The 25,527-nt window shown below is 37.4% G+C and overlaps 1 protein-coding gene across 2 annotated transcripts in view; it reads right to left on the bottom strand.

Moving 5' to 3' along the window:
• Positions 1 to 5,297: 5,297 nt before the first annotated feature.
• Positions 5,298 to 25,527, bottom strand: part of LOC145998996 (uncharacterized) — a 37,105-nt gene continuing 16,875 nt past the window's right edge. The window contains exons 9-13 of one of the 2 annotated variants that reach the window (XM_083135849.1): positions 18,308 to 18,418; positions 17,691 to 17,752; positions 17,049 to 17,108; positions 7,801 to 8,040; positions 5,298 to 6,916 (exon numbers count right to left, since the gene is read on the bottom strand). In XM_083135849.1, the coding sequence (XP_082991975.1) occupies positions 6,069 to 6,916; positions 7,801 to 8,040; positions 17,049 to 17,108; positions 17,691 to 17,752; positions 18,308 to 18,418 (1,321 nt within the window). In that variant the 3' untranslated portion in view covers positions 5,298 to 6,068. Of the gene's footprint in view, positions 6,917 to 7,800; positions 8,041 to 8,849; positions 10,181 to 17,048; positions 17,109 to 17,690; positions 17,753 to 18,307; positions 18,419 to 25,527 lie in introns of those variants that run through there. The other variant, XR_014443356.1, reaches the window with a different exon arrangement.

Here is a 25,527-nt window from a genome sequence, read left to right on the forward strand (position 1 = left end):
AACGCCACAGCAAATGGCGTCATGTCAAAATCTCCACGGAAGGACTTTTGGACTGGGAGGGGGTCAAACAAATGGAAGTCCGATGGAACTAATTCAAGACTGTAAGCTGGATGGGGCATTACTGACCAACCCAATTTAGCAATGGGCGTAGTTAGGTAGAGATATTATCCCACCCCCAACCCATGCGACATTTACACAAAATAGTTGAGAAACTGCCCACAAAAATTAGGAAATTCACATCTGAGAAGTGAGAATTAACAATTTCATGTGTTACTCTCTTTGTATTACAGACATCACACACTTAATGAATACAACAGAAAGTTGGTCCAGGGTGCGATTTATAGGGAAGACTGCCCCCCTTTCAGTCTTGAATTATTTCACCTTCTGTTTAGAATGGTATCCATCGGACATGACCATGGAATACTTGACAAGACTGCGGAAGCTGAGACAGTCAATTTTGAACACTTGCGATTGCTTAGGCCTGAATATGTACAATCTTGTGGGTTTCGGTTGTTATAAGAGTTGCAAACATGGGAGGATAAGACACATTAGTGGTGTTCAGGCCCGAATCCGAGAGAAATATGCGAGAGCTGTCGGCGTCCACTTCGCAGGCCACAGTTTGAATCTCGTGTTGTCGAGTTGATTGCACATCCCGTTAATGTGTAACAGCTAAATTCTTAGCACACATCCTCAATACAAGCTTGGGAATAATAATAATAACAACTGAAATTCGGTATTACAATATTTATAAAATATTCATAACCATTTATAATGATTACACCAATTAAATACAGGAGAGCTTACTGTTTAATACTGATATACAAATGAAATGTAAATAAATATAATGTATGGAAAAACCTAGTTTCTAGTTTAAGCTTTTGATTTGGGAGGGGCGATCGGCCCCATCGTCCTCCCGTGTATCCGCACCTGATAACAAAATATGCATAAATAGCAATACAGAAAATCCCCCCAAACCACCATCAAACACCAGAACAAGGGCGAAGCAAGCTTTGCGCACGCGCGAATTGGCCACATTTGGGCAAAACTTCCAAATATTTGAAGGTGGTATGGAATGCCTGAATTTTGTGGAAAACTGTTCCAACCCGCAATCCCTCATCCACTTTCACATCTGGTTGGAATAGTAATAAACCGTTCTCATGCCTGGCGCGAGGGTCAGCGACCTTAAGGGAGATAAAAGCATACAAGCGCGCTCAATACAATTAAATTTTTTGTAGCGTACACGTACACATGATGAAACAGTTTTTGATTTCCTTGGAGTATTCACTGAAATTATTGCCTGTCATCATCACTTGTAACCAGGGTTGTTAAACGTCTAGGAATTTTAATTCAATTCCGGCCCAGGAGAAAATCAGCAAGCGTAAATGGGTTCTGGACTGTAAAGAACCTTTTGTGTGTAACGTATTTCAATTCGGTCCAGGAACCTTTTTTCCCGAATTAGTTTAAATAGGGTCCAAGTTCCGTATTGAAATGAAACAATATGAAACTTGGATCGCATACGGACCTGACGATAAACAATTATCCACTTGTGAGCATGAACGAATAATCCTGGTGATGACTGCCTCGAGAATCTAAGGTACAAGGTAGAAATGGGCGAAATGCAAATGCTGCAGTTATGTTACCCTTCTCCATTTAGCCCCCTTCTCTCGCGCGTGTTCCTTCACTTGGTTGTAGCAACACCTCTGTCAACACTACCTGCTCCTGTTGAGATATCTGCTAGCCGGCTCCTATTGGCTGCAGTTCCTTGATCGGATGCCGGAGCCACACACAATAGATTTGTTTGAGCTCAAGGTGACAACACACTTATGTAGTCCATTGCGATATGTACAGTAACTCTTCGACAAGGGAGTTTTTGAACCTGGCCCAGGAGAGAACAACAGCGTTATTCTTTATTGCCTGTGCTACGCTTTCTACAACAGCAGCATGACATTCCAATGTAAAACGTACTTGCGGACATTTTTACAAGGAAAATTTTAATCGGTCAACCCTGGCCCAGGAATTGTAAATAATTTCAATTCCGGACTGGGAGACAAAATCAGCAAACTTAAATGAGTTCCACAGTGGATAACCTTTTCATATTTAAAGCATTTGAATTAGGTCGAGGAACCTTTTTTCTGGAATTTCAATTCGGTCCAGGAACCTTTTTCAATGTTAACAATATGCAACTTGGACCGAATTTAAATTGTGCAAGAAAAAAGGTTCCCGTCCTGAAGCAGAACCCAATATAATTTATGGGTTCCTGGACCTTTAACAACCCTGCTTGTAACCCATTCTGATATAACAGTACAGATAAAAGTAAAACTCCTTAAAATATATGGGCTTAACAGAACATGAATAAAGTATTGCTTTTTGTTCCATTGTTTAAGAGAACATGAATAAAGTATTGCTTTTTCTGTTCCATTGTTTAACAGAACATGAATAAAGTATTGCTTTTTCTGTTCCATTGTTGACCAGAACATGAATAAAGTATTGTTTTTTTCTGTCCCATTGCAAAACTGAACCAATCATGAAAAGATACCTGTAAAAGCATACAGCCTTGCCCAGTAGCGTACTTTCTTGTTTACACAGTCTCACAAAATGACGGTAAACCCTGAGTATACAAATTTCTAAAACAATCTGTTAACGGAGTGTAGCAGTTTGTTATAACTAGTTACATGACAACGATGTAAATCAATTTCTCCCTATGTAAATTAGTGCAGGCACAGCATACGACTCTTGATCACCAGGAAAAAAACAGTTTGAGTATGTTTGTATGTAGATACATATACAGTCAGAAGGCTCAGCACTGAACGAGTTAAGGCGAAGAGGGGCAATGCTACTAAAAAGATCTCCGGCAGAAATGAAGAGTATGAATTTCTCCCCATGTGGCAAGTGGAAGCGGTTTCCTAAGTTGATTATTAAGCCTTATACGATTTTTGAAAAATATGATGAATTAGTATTTACCGAATCCCATGTATTCCTTATGGGACATCAACTTCAACTTCAAGTTACGGCTCATCAAATGGGAGTTTCGACTTTTCCTACTGCTATGACATAGTTCTACGTGTCCTTTTTCCGTCCATGTACTTTTCTACGTCATCGGATGTTTGATATTCCCGAGAGAACGAATAAAATAATGGTCCCATAAGCCTAGTGCATTTCTTCTTGCCTCCCACGGCCATCCTGGCAGTGTTGCCAAACCTGATGTGTATAATAGAGCTAAATTTCTCCATTCATATAGCTAAAGAGGACTTTCAAGTAGCTAGATTAACGAAGGCTGCATAAAGTGCCTACTAGGGTAATTTTAGTTGTCAGAGGGGTAGGGGTGCTGCTATTACCGTTAGCTTTAAAGTGATGGCAATTTATTCTTTCTTAGTTTTCACTGCCTAGATTTGGCGGCATCACCCATCTCAATAATCCAATGATGTTAATATAAAATCGAAAATAAAGGGTTCCCGGATAACAAAATTGTCATCTTCATCTTAGCCACAGCGCTATATATAAAAATACATGGGGGAGGAAACAAAAGGTGGGTGACGCAGCCTATAGCTATACGAATATCACGTCACGTGCAAAATGTACTCATGGCAAAAGTTGGTATTTTTGGGCCGGAGCCAGTGGTGGCATCATGGTGGGGCAGAGGGCGGGTGCCACAGTTCAGTCAAACGAGTGCACTAAAGAGCCAGATTTGGCTACAAAAGAGCGAAGTTGGCAACAGTGATCAGCAGCTGCCCCAGCGAGAAAGACCAAGGGGAAATTGTCCCTCCTCGCCTTAAGTGGTTTACTTTTGGAACTCGTTACCAAAGTTACTGGGTTTGAGACCCTACCTGGACAGAGAAAAATTAATCGTTTGGTACAGAACCATCGTACCTCGTGGGGGATAAGATTTAAATTTTTTATTTGATTCTAGTTAGCATCGTTTTTCTTCTAATTTTGGCTAATCCCGACAATGAGGTTAAGTGATCATTAGATGCAATTGATGAAGTAACATTCGCAAATAACACCCATACCGGGATTCGAACCAGCAGGGATCTTCGGTGGCGAGTCCGAAAGTAGGTTACCAGCCAGGATATACATTTTAATTGATATATATACACATTGACTTCCAACAGGTCACCGGTGAAACACTGCTTATGGTGCTTATTCCACGTCTGTAGACAAATGGAATGAACTTGCACCTTGTAGGCTGTGGATTATTTTATTTTCATAAGTTGGCAACACTGTTAAGGTACCCATGCTTCTCTTTACAGAAGGTGTAAGTTCTATGATTTCCACTTTAGAGTTGTCCACGTGAACTATTAAAGACGTTCAGAGTAAAACCTTCTCGCTGCAGGACACTAGAAAGGGTGGTCAAAACGTTTTGTACAATCCACTAAAACTTTTTTTTATTATTTACACTAGGGCAATGAAATTTCATGTGAAAGTACTTTGGTCCTTCAAGTAAATGTTGATAACACAAATTTCACATTGTACCTAAAGTTATCTGTTTGGCAGGTTACGCGGAGATAGGTAATTTACTCTGATAAGCTTACTTTTCATTTTTCCGTGCAAATCTTATTTGCGATCAGTTTTGCCACCAGACTGGTAGCAAAATCGATCGCAAAGGAAATTTGCTCGGAAAAATGAGAAGCTTATCCGAGTAAAATACAAATTTTGTTTCTGTACTTACAGGTGAGGAACAATGGACAATTAAGTAGACAGCAGAATCTGCCAACCACCAAGGGTTGATAGAATTGCTTTAGAAGCCCAAAGATGACTCCACCAACATTAAAAGAGAGCTTATTCCTGTGTACGGGGATCAGACTTTGGACCACAGCAGTATCCAATGATGGTTGAAAGGTTCGAGAGTGGTATACACAGGAAGCAGCTTTCTTCGAATGTTGTGGCCGAGTCATCCCTGGGCTTGTAAAGCAATTCTATCATCAACGTTTACATAAGAACAAATGTACTTTCACATGAAACTTCATTGCCCTAGCGTAACCTGAAAAATGTTCAAAATTGTTCCCGTACTTACCATTTCTTCACAACAAAAACAGTGCTCAATTGAAAATTTTCTACTCATAATAATGCACAAACTGTGCAGCAAGTTGACATCATAATGCCACAAGCTTAGCTGCAACTGGCTTTTACTCTGGTGGTGGTTAATCAAGCAGGAATACCTTCACATAGCAGTAGTCACCTCATTGTGATGCGACAATCAATTCAATTGAAACGTCACAGCAGGATAGCAACTTACTGTATGCTGTACATTGTACATAAAATACCCCTTCCTTTACCAATATTCCATAAAAAAAAGAAAGTGAAATACAACTGTGCTTTTATTCTTCATCTTTGGATAATACATTTAAAAATAAGTAGTTGGAACAATTATTTTATCACAGTATTCTACTGTTATTCAAAATACCCAAAAATACTTCATTTCGCACTAAGACTGCATTCAAAGAAATTAATTATGCTCTATGAGCAAATATATGTAAGTTAAATACACAAACTAAGTTTATAAAGTTTCTTTACAAAATCCAGAAGAAATTAATAAAGGAATGCAGACTCAAAATCAATCTTTATATTTCCACACTATTTTGAAAACAAATATTCCAATTAATAATTCTATTTTTTATGTTTAATATACAAAAAAGAAATATTGCAATGAATGCACAATAGGAGATAATTCATTTCAAAAACTTGTGCTATGACATGGACATTCTATAGATTTAAAAAGGGGAACAATAAATACAGTGACAAATTAGTTTCATTTATAAAAATAAATACAAACTCAAACAATAAAATACATGATCACAGAATAGGTGTTAGCACCCATTTCCAGGCTTCATCTCTTCTACTTTGATGGCAAGGTACAATACTCCATTCAAAATACCTGGATGGTAGGGCATAAATGCTCTTTACAGCACTTGGAAAATTACAGGCAATGGTAGCAACAAGTTGAAGGTTCGATTGGAATGTTACATGAATTTACTTTGTGTAATGAGCCAGATACAAATGAAACGTGGTTTGATGAAGATTCTTCATGATAAAAACTGTACAATGAAAAGTTTCTGTAAAAATATTGACACCTAACGTTTACCACTTGGTTGATTGAATCCACCATAGCCATTCAACAATTGCTGAGGAGGTGGGGGTGGTGGTGGTTGCTGTTGCTGGTATTGTCCGTAAGCATTGTTACCTACATTCTGATATGATCCTTTGTTTCCAAATCCTCCTGCCATGCCATTTGGTGGCTGGGAAAATTTGCTCTGGCCTGCATTTGGTGGAAGTTGTGAAAACTTGCTTTGGTTTGCATTGGGTGGCTGAGAGAACTTATTTGGGCTCGAATTTGGTGGCTGAGAGAATTTGTTCTGTGGTGGATTTGAGTAGTTTGGTGGCTCATAAAACTTGTTCCCCGGTGCTCCTAACAAGGATGGGGGAGGAATATTCTTGTTGCCCATAAATGATGGCATAGAACCACCTTTATCACCCATAAGAGATGGGATCGAGCCCTTGTTATCCTGATTACCACCAACAAACAAGGGTGGTGGGGATGTGAATGAGTTACGATTAGCATCGTTGTTCCCATTCTGGTTAAAATTTCTAGCAGGGGCACCATAAGAATTATTTGTGTTCTGATTGAAATTCCTGTTGCCCATGCCTCCCGAAGGAGTGGATCCCATCAGTGGGGGAGGTGCCTGTGGACCTTGTCCTAACAGAGATCCCTTAGCAGGTTGAGAGGACTGAAAGCCAGTGGAGCGGCCCGAGGGTGTTGTGCTTGGCTTGGCACCCCAACGTGAGCCTCCTGTCCTCCCACCAGTATCCCTACTTCTGTCTCTGCTTGGTTCCCAGCTTCTACCACTTCGACTACGATCTCTGTCGCCTCCTCTTGAGCCTCTGTCGTTGCCATATGATGGTCGGTTCCAACGATTACGACCTGTAAGAAGAGGGATTTAGTTACATAGTTATGATCTGTAATGTATTACTTTTGCATTTATAATTCTTCACTGATCCACTAGTTAAAAGCCGTGACAAGAATTACAATATTTGACCCGAGGACAAAAAGTGCCAAAACACTAATTCCTTTAATAATGAAACTGCAGTTATAAAATTTAGACAGCCAGTCCTCGTTGCACAACCACTGACAGAAAAACCTCAAAAGCAGCCTACAAATATGAGACAATTTTAAAATAGCATCTGAATTTGTACCAGTGCTAAGAACCAACATCCTTTCCTCATGCTACTCCAACTTGGACTGGAGACCCCATCTAACATCCCCAACCTAGACTTAAATGAAACAGATCTAACACAGATCAAATGTTAGGAACACTTTGGTAATGCAGATATAAATAAATGTATAAATAATAATAATAAAAACAACTCCTGCTCCATGATACATGCCATCAGAGGTGATGTGATCAACACCATGCTCTGGCTACCTGGATGGTGCAAACATTCTGAACACTAAGCATGCAACAAGAATCCAACACACTAGAAATTGAAAGCTGCAGCAATGGTAGGGAAGTCCTTGACAGGAAAGTAACAGCATGGAGGCACTGAAAGTGTACTGTCTGATTACACAGTGCAATGCAACCTTGATTCAGGGGATCAAGATAAAAACTTAAAATGTCGGAAAATGTAAAATTGGTGCACTTCATTAGCACTTCTCAACACCTGACAGGTTAAATGTTTGGATTGGATGCCAAGGTGAAGCACATCATCATGGCCTTCATGTTGCATCTGCGTGTATACTAAATTCCATGATGTAATACTGACATTAAAAGTATGCGAGAAATCAACAATGAAATTAACAGCATTTACCCCTTCCTCCAAATGCAGACTTGGACATATCAGCCATTTCATACAACTTAGGGTTGACAACTTGATTGGCCTCTTGCAGTACTGCTATCAACTCAGAGGCTTGCTTCATATTGTTTGGTGTAAAGAAAGCATATGCAGTTCCCCTTTGATCGCAGCGACCAGTTCTTCCAATACGATGTATGTAATCTTCTGAGCAAGATGGGTAGTCAAAGTTTATCACAAACTTCACATCTTCAACATCTATAAATAACAAGTTTACTTCCATATAGTACTCCTCCTTGAATTCAAGTCACTTCACAGAAACAATTTACTTACTGCTCTAGCTCTAATGAGAACTGTTTTGCTCCTCTACTTTCATGTATCAAGAGAATTTAACTGATAAAAATTGGATTAAAAGGAACATATCAGATTAATCGTGAAACATTTTAACCTGTGCATATTACTCATGTTTGTGTGTGGTTGCTGTCTGGACAATGCCAGTTTGTACATTTAAAGGATAAGTAAAAATTACAAAATAAAATTATGCCCAACATTTTGTGGACATTCTGAGAAATAAGCTCCTTCCAGTGAGGAAGTTGGTAGTAAATAATGCACATTTTCTAATTATTATCGATTTGGTGAGTTGTCACCCTATCACAGATCTTTGGAGCAAAAGTCATACATGTATATCATCACTCAAAGCAATTACACTTTACACAATTGGTGTATGGTTGCCTCTACAATGAGAACGAGTCTGAATTTATGGATACTGAAGAGGAAAACAGATCTCAAGAGCCTAACTACTCTCTGTACAAAACTGCTCTTTAGTTACCTAACTTTTAGAAGCATTTAAAAATTAACATATTTTACTGTTAAAAAGACATTCTCAGAAACATGTATTACACGCACAAAAAATGTGAAGTGACTTGCAAATAATACTTTCTACATCAAAGTACTCTAAAAGATCAAATTTATTATAATGCACAATTTCAAAATTAAGTAAAAGAACTAAAAGCTTTTTTTTTTAAAAAAAGAAGAAAATCCATAAAAATAGAGCCTATAGTATTTACCTGTTTAACTTGTTTTACAACTACTTCATGTGGGGTCACGTCCTCCTCTTATCCTTACACCCAGTGAGGAAATCATTGGAAGCAGCACTACAGCAAGGTGCATGCCTCCAGCCCAACTTCATACATGTACGATTGCTTAGGTCTCTTATTCTTCATTCTTCATGCACGTGAAGGATATTAATTCCAACCTTCTGATATGTGCCCAAGGTCTAAATGGTCAGTTGATATTTTTATGGCCTCACACTGACATTTTGTGAATTAGAAAAATCAAAGTGGTTCAAATTCTGTCAATGAATGATACAGAATTTGTTGAAAAACTGCTTTGGTAATTATAAGGGACCATTGGGGCATTAAAAAATACATTACAAATAGGAAGTTATACAAAAGATTAACGCATAAAATGAAACTGGAGAACAGTGACTTGTATCAGTTGCAAAAGTCCAGATACACAAAATGCACTATTTTGGGCACTTATAAAAGGCATTCTTTCTGATTGTATGTATGCCTTATGGTACTTCAAGCTTGTGCACTGCTCTTTACCTGATATGTCAAATGAAAAGCTAATTGATAAAAAAAAAAATACCTATCTAGAAATTTAAAAAAATACCTATCTAGAAATTATGTAATTTATGCCAGCCATGGATGAACTGAGATCTACAACTACTCTTTGCAATTTTTATTGTGAACCTCTTGTTTCAAACTTATTAAAATGGTTATTGCTAACTTGCAGCTTGTAAAAAAATGTATGTTTAATAGTTAATTACTTGTTGTTTGCTTGGCATTATATTTCATTTCATTTAGAGCTCTTGAAGACATTGGTGAAATGTTGGTTTAAGTTCCTACATTCAGCAAAGAAAGATTACTCTGAATAATTTAAAGACGATTAAAAACAGACTAAATTTTTTACTCTTGCTTGATTTTATTAAACCAGTTTTTGGGCACATTAATTTCTTAGATATGATGATAAAGTCAAATATTTAACATCTCCGATAACTTTAAACACTTGTGTGTCAAGAGTCAAGTTCCTTCCAAGACATGTAAGTTGCTCCTTTCAAGCATAGAGCAGTGCACTTGCAGTGGTGACATTTTTCTTAACAGAATATGAGTAGGAGGTTCGCAAGAGACCTACAGGTACATGTATTATTGCTTTTCAGAAATTACTGGCCAAGGTTTATGTTGAGCACACACACTGGGAGCAGGAAGAGTTGCACATGGAAACTAATGGCTTATTCTCCTGGGCTTCTAATGGTCTATGCCCTGAGGAGCAACGGATCAGAGGCACAGCCAGACGTACAATGATGCTTTTTTAATGCATTATCTCGCATGTGCCTCTGTAAAAGAAAAGAACCAGACTGATTAATAGACAAACATAGAAAAAAGATGCCCACCTTACATGCTACATAATCTACTTAAATACTACCATGAGAATTCGATAAGAGTAATGACTATCTCCCCGCATACTCTAATGGAGGGTTGGTTTACACTGCCCTTCAAATACCAGAAAATAATATTACCCCTTCCCACATAACCTAACATACATTTACACACATACCACTTCTCAGTGGACAGAAATTAAAAGCGGGGTAAAAAGTGTAGCCATGGTGAACAAGCCAGTACTTAGATGATAGATTTCATGCTGTAAAAGTGCAATTACTCTCTGGTTAGTTTCTGCAACACTGCACTATTTCTAGATGTCCTATATAATATCAGTAACTCACTTCTCACTCAAGGGAATACTTCAGTTTCAAACACCATGAATTACTTTACGCACACAGTGTAATATCAGAATTATGTTAGGGATTTGCACAGTTAACAGAGAGGTCGAGTTGTACATGACACTACTTGTCGAAGTATCACATCAATGCTGATGTAATTTTAAGAAAAAACTATGGTTCTAGAAAGGAATCTTCCCATGAAGTGGCATGTTGACTACCTGTACTTATATCAATGTTTAGGTTAATTTGCTTAAATTTAGTGTCTTGCCAAAAATCACAAGCATGAAGCATTTCCAAATTTATCCCATGCAATAATTGCAACAAAAGTTTCCAAGAAAACCACAGCACATATACGAAAAGTCTGTGATTGACAACTTCAATCTCATTAGGCACTTGTGCCTAAAGCTTAATATAACATTCTTGTTCAGTGTCAACTTGTACACACCCCTAAACACTATATATTTCTGTCCATGAGAAGTGTAAAAGCACACAGTAGGAACAACCAATAATCATAACATACATGAAGTTATCAACTAGTTCTTGAACTTATTTTCAGGTATTTGAAAAAATAAATTCTTGATCGAGGTAGTTGGAAGGACACTACTAACATGAACCAAATTTGCATATACACACAGATATACACAGTGGGAACACCCTCAGAAGCAGTCTAGCTCGGAGCAATAACAATCCTAACTCAGCTTGAACTTTTGTTTATGCCCCAAGATGTGAAACATGCACAGGATATTTTATAGTCTGTCAGCAGATTAATTTTCTTCACATGGACAATATCTTTCCATACATTACAAGTTCGGACAATTTTCTTCATGTTGTACCTTTCCAACAAAAAATACACGTTCTCGGCTACAAAATTCCACATAGGAACTTACATTGCAGTGTATGCAGTCATTTCAATAGCTTATTACACTAAAACACACACAAAAAATACATGTTCATCTACACTTTCTCACATTCTTAGGTTTTTGATGACAGTAAATAGTTTCTTCTTCTTATACAAAATTGCAAATGTTTGACATTGGTATCCTTTGAGGGGATATAGCATTTTAACCATGATCAATTCATCCTTAACATAACTTGCTTGCTTGTAGAGATGGGACAAATTAAACAGGTTTTTGCCAATAAGCACATGGATGTATCCAATATGATAATTTTACTGTTTCAACATTTCTATAAATAGCCTGTAATGTAGTGCATAATTCTGTCTTATTAACATGAAGGAAAATGCATGTAAGAGTTCTGTAAAGTAAAGTTGTTTTCTGGAGCAGTTCTGTAAAGTTGTTTTCTGGAGCAGTTTTCATCAACACATATTTTGAAATGATATGCTCCTCTAAAATTATGAATGATACAATTACTGTAGAGCAAACACAAGGAAAGGAACCTTCAGCCAAAAGTCACCATGCACCTTTATCGGTTCAACTCTGGCCATAAGGAAGTCTACTTCACTCTGCCCCTCCCCTCCACTGGGAGTAGGGTGTACAAGAGTTGCTCTTTACCGTGTTTTGTACAGTATGATGAGCTATACGACTCCTCTATACTTTAGTTATGACATACTAAATTCGGGTAAGAATGAAAACACGAATTTTCAGAGGATTGGAGCCAATACCTGGCAAGGTACACCCATATGTAGTTGTGGACACTTCTGGATTGTAACGACCCCATAGTGTCTCACTGTGTTGAAGGGTCATGTCTTTCAACTTTAATTTAGCTGCATGGTAAAATGCACATGCTTTTGGAGCTAAACTGTGTACACACAGATAAAGTATAGATGTGCATGCACATGAACATGTTAGTAAGATTTGAGATGTCCGAAAATGAGTCCAGATAACAACACTTGGGAACTGAGTGGAAATTCAAAGTAACATGGAACATTCTACTTTCCCCTAACTTTCATCTAAAATCTTTAGTTTTAATGTAGCTGTAGGTCTAGAAAAAAACATGTGTATCTACTGCTATTAGTATTATTTACTCAATTACTCAATCTAAATATATATTTCATTTAAAGAAAGAGGAACACACCAACAAATACAAATAACATTGATGGAAGAGTTTCTGCTATTTTATTTACTTTCATGGTGTAAACAGTACAAATTGCAATTGTAAAATAAAAGGTTTTGTTGGGGAGTTCCTGTTTCAATATCACTGATAACCTTAGCTTTCTTCCTGATAGAAAATACAGTAACCAAATAAAAGACTACTAAAACATTTTGTTCTAACGTAATCCATTTACGTCCCAAGTCAAGCTCAAGCAGTAATTAGCTCAATATTAAATGAAAATGGGTTTTAGAGTAAAAACTTAGATTGCACAACTGACACTTGAACTAGAGGAAATAGGGAGTTATACAGGATTTCATACTTTGGAAACAAACACCACACGAAAGCCTTCTTTGTCTTTTGCATCAATAGCACTGAGGTGAATACAGTGGAACCTCAATTTTAAGATTTTCAGGGGACAAAACTGAAAAATGTAACATTGAGGGAAATTTTATAACATAGCCTTCTTTGTCTTTTGCAAACACCACACGAAAGCCTTCTTTGTCTTTTGCATCAATAGCACTGAGGTGAATACAGTGGAACCTCAATTTTAAGATTTTCAGGGGACAAAACTGAAAAATGTAACATTGAGGGAAATTTTATAACATTTTGCTATGTTCGGACCACCAAGATTGAATGTTTAATGCAGGAAAATGTAAAATCGGGGTTCCATGTATGTATGATCAGAAATGTGTAAGACAAGAAAAATGGGTTGGTTCAATGAGTAATAAACATTAACAGTGCAATCCTGGCTCAAAAAATGATGCATGATTAATAAACCTGACATACAAATGGAGGAAAGAGATGGTAAGTGAGGCACTGTGTGATCATTAAAAATAGGAATAAACTGATACCTAATCAAATACTGTAACCATGCAAAATTACAGCACAAATGTGGAACCATACAAAATTACAGCACAAATGTAACACTAAAACTTTACTGAGAGTTTTACTCTTCATGTTTTTTGCTATCTATGTCATAATTGCAAACAGGATTTTTTATTTTACAATGTTTAGCTGCAATATTTGGCTAAGTGACAATGAGGATGAACCATTTCCAGGACAGGACTCGAACCTGGATCCTTTTGTGGCGGGGTCGTGAAGTCAACCACTCAACAAGCTTGGTCAACAATGAACTATTGCAATTAACGATATCTATTTTTGACACTGGATGAACTGAGAAGTTCTGGAATTTTGCACACTCCATGTTGGATCTGGAACCTAGAACATTACCAGTGATATGGGTTTCCATCCATTCTGTCAAAACAAATTCCAGACTTTCCCAGGCATTCTGTAATATTTTTTTTATAGTAGAAATATGAAAATAATACAGCATGTCTGGTTGCAAGAAACCTCATTTCAAAGTATTTCATTTTACTAAAATGCTTATTTATTGAATCACATTTTACAAATATGTGGAAACTTCAGTCATGATAAAGCACAACTGATTCAAATATCTCCAGTGTTGCAGGTTGTAAAAACCCTGTAATGCTACAGATAGGTATCAACTTCAGGGTACTCAAACAGTTTCTATCATGACCAGACATTATTAACGTGTGCTTTTCTACCAGCCCAACATGTTCAATTATAGTAATATTAATCAGACTACATAAGGAAATCCAGCACATATTACAAAAAATGGAGAAGTACCCAAAGCATTACAACACATTTTCAAAAGAATAAGAAGTGCAAAGAGAGTACTAACTTTCTTATGTGTCATTCTGAAACAGAATATAGTGGAATCTGAACTGTATAGTTTTAAGTGCTTATGATGCACTTGTGATGTGCAAAATGTAAAATGTGGGAACACTTTTACAACACTATTGCCGATGTTAAATATTTCCACATTACAAATGTCATATTTTTCCCCCCAGTCAATTTCAAGGTACCACTGCCTTCATTAACAAAAGTTACATTATCCTTTGTTGATGAGGGTAGTGGTCTTTTAAATTAATTTGAAAAACCAATTAAATTTGCAATGTGCAAATACAGAACATCACCTATACAATATTAAAACCATGTTTACTGCATCTACAATGTTACGTGTTTTATTGGCACCAGGAAATTAAATTATAAATGCGCAAACATATCAGGACTCCATCATAGAGGATCAATACTCAGTTCAACACTACCTAATTTAGGAACTATATCCTTTTCACAAAATGGAAACTGGATTAAAAGAGAAGAAACAGCTACATCTAGTTTAGTAAACGTTCAGAAATAAGAGGTAAAAACTATAAAAAGATAGTGCTTCTGCCAATATCCAAGCAGAAATGTAGCATCTTCCTTAAAATGCTAACTCCAATCATCTGCTGACAGCTCAGAATCTCAGGGAAGTGACTAGTGAGACCACCGTAAAAAATCCTGTGCATTTGACTTTACATTTTGAATTCTTCAGGCTTTCTTCTTTCTCTCACTTCTTCACACCACTGCATATATGTACATGTATAATTGTAGTCCTCAGAAATGATACCTCAAGCGTGCAGTGACAGCCACCTAAAGTGGTTACCCCTCCATTTCAATACCGCTGCATGTTTCTTGAGAAGTTTTGATCCAATACGAACCAAATGACTTTGTTAGAAAGATTTTAACACTAGCAGACAACAGGTATCTAACTATTCTTTATCCTGATCAAGGTTCTGATCTGCTCAACCAGGTAAAAAGTTTTAAAACAGAAAAGAACTTCCAAGGGTGGGTTATGAGATGCCACCCAAGTTTTCAGATTATTTTGTTTGATGCAGTTCTTGCAAGTAGAAAATCCATTTCTAGGAAATATTCTTGATTTAATTCATATAGACATTTCAACAATATATATTTTTTTAATCAATGCACAAACGTTCGAACACTACTTTTATGAATATTTTATTTCTCGATCGTGTACTACGAATATTTCTTGTTATCCTTTCTTCTTTTGGTGCCTAGGTTGGTACATGCTAATGTTGGTATATTTTCAATTTTACTTTTCAAAATTTCAATTCTGAAATTTTTTCCCGGAGAAGGGCATGTCTGGAAGGAATGAGGAAGTGTAAGCGTCAGCATGAGTTGGAATACGGAGCTGTGCTAATGTAAGATGTGGTAAGGGTGTTGACGTAGAGAGGGGAATGATCGGAGTTTTGGAGGAAAAGTAAAAAGGAGCTTGGGGGGGTTTAAATTAGAACCAGCAACAGAATAGCGTCCTCACTCATCCCAGGTAAATTATACCAACCTAGCACTTAAATGTGAATCTGTCTGTCTTACATGTTATTAGAAAAGTAAGAATAGATGGGTATTTTATAATTTGATTACATAAATTCGTAGATGTATGTTTGTTCCTTTGGCAAAGGATGAACATCCTCCTATTTCACCCCCCCCCCCCCCCCCCCGAGTCGACATGAATTACCTCTCCCAGCCCCTCCTTACTTCTAGGAAGGCTATACAGTAGACAATGTCATTTCAGCATTATCTTGTTCGCAACTTTGGATGTAATTATGTAAGAACGAACATTAAAGTCAAAACTGCAGTCTGCATTGATATTTAAGATTGCTCAAGCTGTATAGTCTGACTTCCTTAACTTTACTCCATTAGGACTCAATAAGATTCTGAAATGTTACTAGATTTAAGTAACCCTTGACATAGCATTGCATGATTTTTTTTTGAAGCATTACATATCGTGATGTCTATCGGTGATTTACATAATCAAAACATTAATGGGTATGCTATAAAAAAAAAGTTCTGTCTAATGACACCAGAATGGTATACATAAGTGCATTAGAAATAGCTAATTTCCAGTAAATATATTTATACTGATACAAATAGTAGCCCATCATACATGGAATTACTAGATGATTGAACATCTGTTTGTGTGTCACTTTGGGAAAAACAACAAGGGGAAAAAAAATTTATGGGGCAATTGTAAGTAGATTCTGTAGTTTCACGAAATAAACACAGCTATCATTAATTTTTTACTACACCAGCCCTTATTTCCAAACAATGAAAATCAGGTGTTTCAATTAAAATTGGATTTCTACTTTTAGAAGCTCCATCAAAAGAACATCTGATCAAAAGGCTGGAATGGCAACTCACAAACGAGCCTTGCGAGAGAGTTCCATCAGAAAATTGAAAGACAAAAATACCTGAGCCTACTAGTGTTAACGACAATACTACATGCAGCTGCTGTTGTACTTCGGGGGAGATCATGAATTCTCGTAACAATCCTGGGCATCTGATTCATCAACCAGTCTGGAACCTGACAATCTTAACTCCACCACCTTAACACTACACGAAACCCCAAGTGCAGCACGTTGTCCTTTATGGCTAAGTCACTAGTTCAAGACACCATATAGGATGGATTTCTCCACCAGAATGTAATACACGTTCAAACTTCTTACATCCGGTTCTCATTGTGCTACAACTTCCAATTGTGATTAAACCTACAATAATTGAGTTCTGTACTTACCCAAGCCTCGAGCAGCTACATCTGTAGCTACAAGAATAGAAACTTTTCCATTTCGGAATTCTGAAACAAAAAAGTGCTTGTAATTGAACAGAATAATTTCTCATATCGTACCATAACAATTTATAGTAGTTTTCATACTTATTAATGCAGTTGTAAAGTAATTTTAAAAGCTAAAATTCAAACTACTGATGGAAGTAATATATTCCATATGTCAAGTTATTTATTCTGTTTTTGTTCATATAACCTGAGTGGATGATGCGATATACAATGCAGTGGAACCCCAAATAATTTTTCATTTTCCTGCATTATAAAGTTTTTAGACACATACCCCTGAAAACATATAATGGATGTTCCACTGTAATTAACTCGATTGTTACAACTACTTTATTCAGAAAGATGGCATTTACAAAAGACCTGTTTACAATGTTAACAACCAGATCCATTTTTGTGCAAAATGTTTTGGGTGTGTGTTTTCTGTTCCACCCTTTAATGCCTATTTTCCCCTTTACCTGATGCAGAGTTCACATTCACCATATATTACCTCAAAGACTAACAGAAGCAAATTAGAGGAGTTACCAATGTTAATCTGTGTAGCAAGTTATAAGCACAAGTTTCACAATATGAAGCTATGCAAACACTTACCATTTAACACCCAATCTCTCTCTGGTTGAGATTTATCTCCATGAATACTCATTGCAGACCACCTGAAAGCATACAAAAAAAGGAAAATAAAATACTAAATATGGGATCGAGATGAACTTACAACTACAAGTCCCACAGAAATCATACTGTAGACAAAACTGTAATAGATATTTTCGTGATTCAATAATTTAACCTTACAAATTGTTCCCTAAAGAGGACATGTCAGTAGTTAACATTCTACTTTCAACTGTAGGTCCAGCCAAATTAGCACATCAGTGAGTTACCTACCAACTATCAACTTTTACATGTACAAAAATGACATTTTCGCTGTACTGTGCACCTACCTCCTGGTCTCAATAAACCAACTCATTAATTTTACAATTCACATTACTATTATTTCTGCATAGGCAGCAGTACAACGTAAAATAAAGGGATCGTGCTGCATGTTACGTAAAACAACAGTCGAAAGCTTGTAGAAGAAACTGGCAGTTTATCACTAAAGTTACGATGTCAATATATGTTCACAGCAATGTAACACTGGCTTCCAACACTAAAAACTTATATGACACCATGCTTCTGATTTCTGAAGGCAAACCACTTTCACACAAAAAGCTTACCCATCACGGCGAATACTCCTTGTAATGTCATCCACCTTCCTCTTAGTTTCCACAAAAATTATTGTCTTATTCTCCTTCTCTGCTGCTATTTCTCCCAAAAGCTTTAGCAACCTGCAACAAATAGTGCTACCATTATTTTCCATTCAACAACATATTCAAGGAAGACACTTCAATTGAGCCCCCCCCCCTTTTATTTTTGGAGGACTTGAATACATCTTACTTTTACACTTTTCAGACTATGCAACCACACAATTTCAATCTTTCTTTTGAAGAATGCCATGATACTGCAGCACAATTTCTCTAATTTGTGTAAATTACAAAACCTGAATAATATCAACTATTACTACAAAAATTTATACATTTTAAATGTAACTTAACCAATTCTATCTGTATACACAAGTATCACCATTTATACATATTGAAAACACATAAAATTTTACACTCCTCACAAAAAATTTGAAATATTGTTATACAGGGTTTGTCCGGAAAGTAATAGGACTGAGTCTATTTAAAAAAAATTATTGAGCCAATCGTTACAATTCTTTAAAAGCTTTCAAAGTAGTCTCCTTCTGCGTCGATACAGCGCTGCCAGCTTGATTTCCAATCATTGAAGGCGTCACGGAAGGCATTCTCCGGAATAGCCTTTAGAGCCGCGGTGCAAGATGCTTGGATCCCCTCTGTCGTCTCAAAATGCTTGCCTTTCATTGGCCTTTTCAGGCGAGGAACCAAAAAGAAGTCCGGGGGGGGGGGGGGGGGCACATCTGGGCTGTAGGCCGGCTGCGGAAGCGTTGGGATGCCTGCCTTGGTCAGGTAGCTGGTCACAAGAAAGGCGGTGAGAGCCGAGGCGTTGTCGTGGTGCAACTTCCAGTCGGCTGCGATGTCTTGTCGGACCCAATTGACCCTTCGTTTGAGTCTCTTGAGCACTTCCACATAAAACTTGGCGTTGACGGTTTGTCCAGGAGGAACAAATTCATGGTGGACGATGCCTTTGATGTCAAAAAAGACAATGAGCATCGTTTTCACTTTGGATTTGCTCATTCTTGCCTTTTTTGGGCGAGGAGACGCAGTCTCTTCCCGGCCCTCCGAAAAGGCCTTGTGCCACCGAAACACACCACTTCTTGCTAAAGTATCATCTGGGTAAGCCTGCTTGATCATATCAAACGTCTCTGTCGCAGATTTACCGAGTTTCACACAGAATTTAATCGCGTACCTCTGCTCTAACGAACGCTGCATTTTCGGCTTGCACCACTCACAGAAACACGTCGCGCGAAAAAGCCTGTCCTGACTCTCCGGGTGCTCGGAGACAACTGACTAGCCGCTTGTAGGTTAGGTAGGAACCCCCTCTACCGAATACAGTCAGTGCGCGCGCGCTCCGAAGTACAGTCGCGGCAAAAAAAAATCAGTCCTATTACTTTCCGGACAAACACTGTATTAGGCATTAGGTGAAACGCACAGCCTTGGAATGCTTGTGTTTTTGTCAACATATGCACCGTGCCTATCACCTATTGCCTAATATAACAATATTCCAAACTATTTGTGAAAAGTGTACAATACCTATCATTCTATAAAACTCACTTCTTCATGACTAAGTACCTCTATGCATAAAGAAGGTTCTGTAACAGTACCGGAACCTACTTTCTTGCACAAATTAAATTTGACCCAAGTTCACAATATTGGTATTCCCATTCTGTTTTACATGATTTTACTGTGCAACTCATGTCATTTCGTTTATCCCTCAGGTTATAATGAAATGCAATTGTGAAATGGAAGGCAATATTTCAATTTCCTAAGTGGCACCTCCAAATGTTTTACAATAAAATTACAGCATCCCTTGTTTTATTTCACACCAAAACCACTATCTAAAATTATGAAAGATTCTGTATGGATTTCAGAGGATGGGGATTCAAGCACTGCTAGCCTGAACACCGAAGGCAAAATTCCACTTTACTTTCCCTCCAGCAAGCACTCATGCTCCACCATGGAAAAATGTGGAGGCATGCCAAGAACAGGAGGGATGACACACACTCAAGAATATAAACACTTGAAAGTGGAAAGCTTATCTGAGCTATGTTTCCAGTCTCGGAAACCTTGTGCTGTAAGTTGAAATTCCAGGACACACTGTCAAGCAGTATACTCCCTTAGTTGACAATTGTCCTATGTCTGATACAGTTTAACCTTTACCTCACCTTGCTAATAACTCTTCCATCTATGAAGGATTGCAGTTGATCCAAAAAAATTTGGGCAACCAAACCTGTTTAGACCCTTGCTTGGTTAATTTTAAGATTACTGCATGTAGCATGAAATATCAGCTTTTTTTAGAACTAATGATGCAAAGCCACTTTGATCCTCTCTCAGCATTTACTCGGTACTATACTAAGAGTGCTGCAGGAAGATAAGTTTGCTCAAGCATTAAATAGTTAGCACGGAAAAGGCTCGAACAGGCAAAACAAGCGGCATACACTCGAAGTTCAGTAGTACATACATAAATACAGTAGTAGACACACAAATAATGTGTGTATGGTAGTGGGCTCTCAAACATGGTTCGTGAAGTGACAGATGCAGTGAAAATGAATCTTAAGTGAACATAATCATCTTCATGTTTAAATGTAGCTTACCGATACACGTTTTTCAGGGGAACAAGATTAAAAACACAATCGTGGAAAATTTTATAATACACTGTGTACACAAAGTGTCTGGACACATTTAAATTATTAATAAATTAGAAACTAATGACGATACAAATAAACTGGTGGCATGCCCTGTATCAGTACACTTCTATATACACCCTGTATTTTGCTATGTTGGGGCCATCAAGACTGAACTTATAACGCGGCAAAATGTACAATCTGGGTTCCACTCTATATGATTGTGGCTAAAACCACACACGTGTCTCTACGATTACTGTCACATTAAAATGATATTCCATTGTATATGCTCGGAGGTGACAGACTTACCAAGTACGATCAAGCAAAAGTGGTCCCATGAGTACTCTAATGGTGATCCAAACATGGAAATTTCAGAATAGAGGCATCTCAAAACATATTCAGCTTGCAAAATACAAGAAGAAATTTCCATTTCCTAAGCAGACCTCAAAATGTTTACAATAGCATTACTATGAATCTTGTTTCACTTGACATCTAGACCATATCTAAAATTATGAAATTCTGTATGGATTTCAGAGGATGGGGATTCAAGCACTGCTAGCCTGAACACCGAAGGCAAAATTCCACTTTACTTTCCCTCCAGCAAGCACTCATGCTCCACCATGGAAAAAATGTGGAGGCATGCCAAGAACAGGAGGGATGACACACACTACAAGAATATAAACACTTGAAAGTGGAAAGCTTATCTGAGCTATGTTTCCAATCTCAAAAATCTTGTGTTGAAAGTTTAAATTCCACTACACACACTGAGGCAGTAGACTTATTAAGATACTTCCATGGGAATTGTGCTATGCCCGATTATGATAGTTTTAACCTCTACCATATCTCGCTAGTAACTTTTCTAGTCACAAAGAAGGATTGAAGTTGATCCAAACATTTGGACAAACAAGCATGTTGTGAGCCTTGGTTGAGTAATTTTAAGATAACTGCTTGTGACGTGAAATATCTGCTCTTTAATCTTTAAGTGAAACTACACCATTTTGCTTATCTCTCTGTATATACTGGGTACTGTAGCGATTCAAACAGAAATTTCAGAATGACAACTCAAAAACAATCAATTTAGCTTGCAAAATACACGAAGAAATTTCCATTTCCTAAGCAGAACCTCAAAATGATTACAATAGCATTACTCTGCATCTTGTTTCACTTGACATCTAGACCATATCTAAAATTATGAAATTCTGTATGGATTTCAGAGGATGGGGATTCAAGCACTGCTAGCCTGAACACCGAAGGCAAAATTCCACTTTACTTTCCCTCCAGCAAGCACTCATGCTCCACCATGGAAAAATGTGGAGGCATGCCAAGAACAGGAGAGATGACACACACTATACAAGAATAAACACTTGAAAGTGGAAAGCTTATCTGAGCTATGTTTCCAGTCTCGGAAACCTTGTGCTGAAAGTTGAAATTCCAGGATACACTGTCAGCAGTAGCCTCCTTTAGTTGAGAATTGTCCTATGTCCGATACAGTTTAACCTTTACCTCATCTTGCTAATAACTTTTCCAGCCACAAAGGATTGCAGTTGTTCCAAAATTTGACAACTAAAACTGTTCAGACCCTTGCTTGGTTATTTTTTAGATTACTGCATGCAGCATGAAATATCAGCTTTTTTAGAACTAGTGATACGAAGTCACTTTGATCTTCTCTCAGTACTTACTGGGTACTACAGTAGCGCTGCAGGAAGATTATTTTGCTCGAGCATCAAATAATCCACATGGACAATGCTGGATACACAAGTCCAGTAGTACACATATACATAATGTGTGTGTGGTAGTGGGCTCTCAAATATGGATCATGAAAATGAAACTTAAGTGAACAAATAATCTCCAAGTTTTTAAATGTAGCTTACCAATACACAGTGATATATGAAAATGAAATACAGTGGAACCTCGACTATATATTTTTCAGGGGAACAAGATTTAAAAACTTAAAATGTGGGAAAATTTAAAATCCGGGAACATAAAATCGGGGTTCTACTGTATGATTGTGGCATAAACTACATACATGTGTTTACAATGATATTCCATTGTATATGCTAGATCATAGCTTGGTCAAGGGTAACAGACTTATCAAGTACAAGCAAGTGAAAGTGGTTCCATGCAGTACTCTAATGGTGATCCGAAAGGGAAATTTCAGATTTGATGCAACACAAAACATTATAATCAACTCAGCTTGAAAAATACAGGAAGAAATTTCCATTTCCTAAGCAGACCTCAAAATGTTTACAATAGCATTACTATGAATCTTGTTTCACTTGACATCTAGACCATATCTAAAATTATGAAATTCTGTATGGATTTCAGAGGATGGGGATTCAAGCACTGCTAGCCTGAACACCGAAGGCAAAATTCCACTTTACTTTCCCTCCAGCAAGCACTCATGCTCCACCATGGAAAAAATGTGGAGGCATGCCAAGAACAGGAGGGATGACACACACTATACAAGAATATAAACACTTGAAAGTGGAAAGCTTATCTGAGCTATGTTTCCAATCTCAAAAATCTTGTGTTGAAAGTTTAAATTCCACTACACACACTGAGGCAGTAGACTTATTAAGATACTTCCATGGGAATTGTGCTATGCCCGATTATGATAGTTTTAACCTCTACCATATCTCGCTAGTAACTTTTCTAGTCACAAAGAAGGATTGAAGTTGATCCAAACATTTGGACAAACAAGCATGTTGTGAGCCTTGGTTGAGTAATTTTAAGATAACTGCTTGTGACGTGAAATATCTGCTCTTTAATCTTTAAGTGAAACTACACCATTTTGCTTATCTCTCTGTATATACTGGGTACTGTAGCGATTCCAAACAGAAATTTCAGAATGACAACTCAAAAACAATCAATATAGCTTGCAAAATACATGAAGAAATTTCCATTTCCTAAGCAGTACCTCAAAATGTTTACAATAGGATTACTATGTATCTTGTTTCATTTCACATATAGACCATATCTAAAATTATTAAAGCTTCTGTATGGATTTCAGAGGATGGGAATTCAAGCACTGCTAGCCTGAACACCGAAGGCAAAATTCCACTTTACTTTCCCTCCAGCAAGCACTCATGCTCCACCATGGAAAAATGTGGAGGCATGCCAAGAACAGGAGGGATGACACACACTATATAAGAATAAAAAAAAAAAGTTACACAAGAAAAACTTGGCTTTTAGCGAAGGTAAAATTTACACATTGTGCCTCACAATAATTTGGGTTAACCAAATTTCGAGGGAAGCACGGCCGCGCATGAGGATATGTAATGCCAGTGTCGCTACTTTGAAAAAGAAAAAAGAAAACTGAAATCACAGAATTCCGAAATTTTGCATAATTACTGAATTGCGATTCAGCGACAATAACATACCACTCTATGAGGATATGTAATATCAACTAAAGGTTAAAAGATTAAAAATCAGTAACTTACGTGTGTGAGCATGAAATTGGTAAAACAACATTTCAAAGGTTATACTACCTCCTTCTTCAGGTTAATGCGATGTTTTCAGACACCTGACATGGTGCCTCATCGAGAAAGTGTTGTTTTCAGACACCTGACGTGGTGCCTTATCGAGAAAGTGTTGATTGAGGATTTAGGTCAAAAGGTATAGGAAAGAACACTTACATGATGTACATATCTTTTTAGTAAGTGCAGGACTTACATGATGTACATATCTTTTTAGTAAGTGCAGGACTTACATGATGTACATATCTTTTTAGTAAGTGCAGGAAGGAAATGCAAAGAACAACAGCAGGATTATTTAGCACAGGCCAATTTTGTTCAAGGGTGCATATCCCCTCCCCTTCTCTCAGACGCAAGCGACAAAAATAGAATTCCAAGTCAAGAGTCTGGTCCCATGTTTGCAGCTGATAAGAAAATCTGTATGGGAACGGGTGGCAGATGTTATCATCACGGAAATCTTGAACTCCAAAAGCAGCAGTCTTTCCAGCAAACAGTTAAAAACTTTTAACTGAAGTCTCTTTCTTGTTGGGACTAAACTCGTTGAACGTATAACTGGAAAAATCATATAACTGAAATATAATAGCATGCAGCCTTATGGGAATTGGCAGGAACTGCCAGAAAAAACGTACTATCGCGAAACGTATACTGTATCACTATATCTGTAATAGCCTATGTAGAAAGCCATAACACAGGATATGACAGGACCAGCTGACCTGATATTTCATGTAGATGCAGGTTTGTGTTGAGCACAACGTAAGGCAGGCTCACACCTCAGTTTGACCTTAAAATGGTCACATTTAAACTCACCTGTATTTATTAATGAGATTTTATGTACAAAAAGGAAATTTAGGGAAAATGCCCATAGATCAATCACAATCACTATTTTCCTTAACCAGAGCCATGAAAACCACACACATTGAATATAAGTGCACTTCCAAAATATTTCAAAATAAAATGTACCCAAACTACAATTACAATTAGAATTTTTGGAGAAACAAAGTAGTTTCACACTTAACTTTTCCACAAAATAAGTATTGAAATTAACGTGGATTTGTTGCTTTTTTGGTTTTGAAACCAGACCTTTTAAGCAGTAGTTCGTGCA

Source organism: Lepisma saccharinum, chromosome 14 (assembly GCF_977018435.1).
Source record: "Lepisma saccharinum chromosome 14, izLepSacc3.1, whole genome shotgun sequence".
Classification (NCBI taxonomy): Eukaryota; Metazoa; Arthropoda; class Insecta; order Zygentoma; family Lepismatidae; genus Lepisma; species Lepisma saccharinum.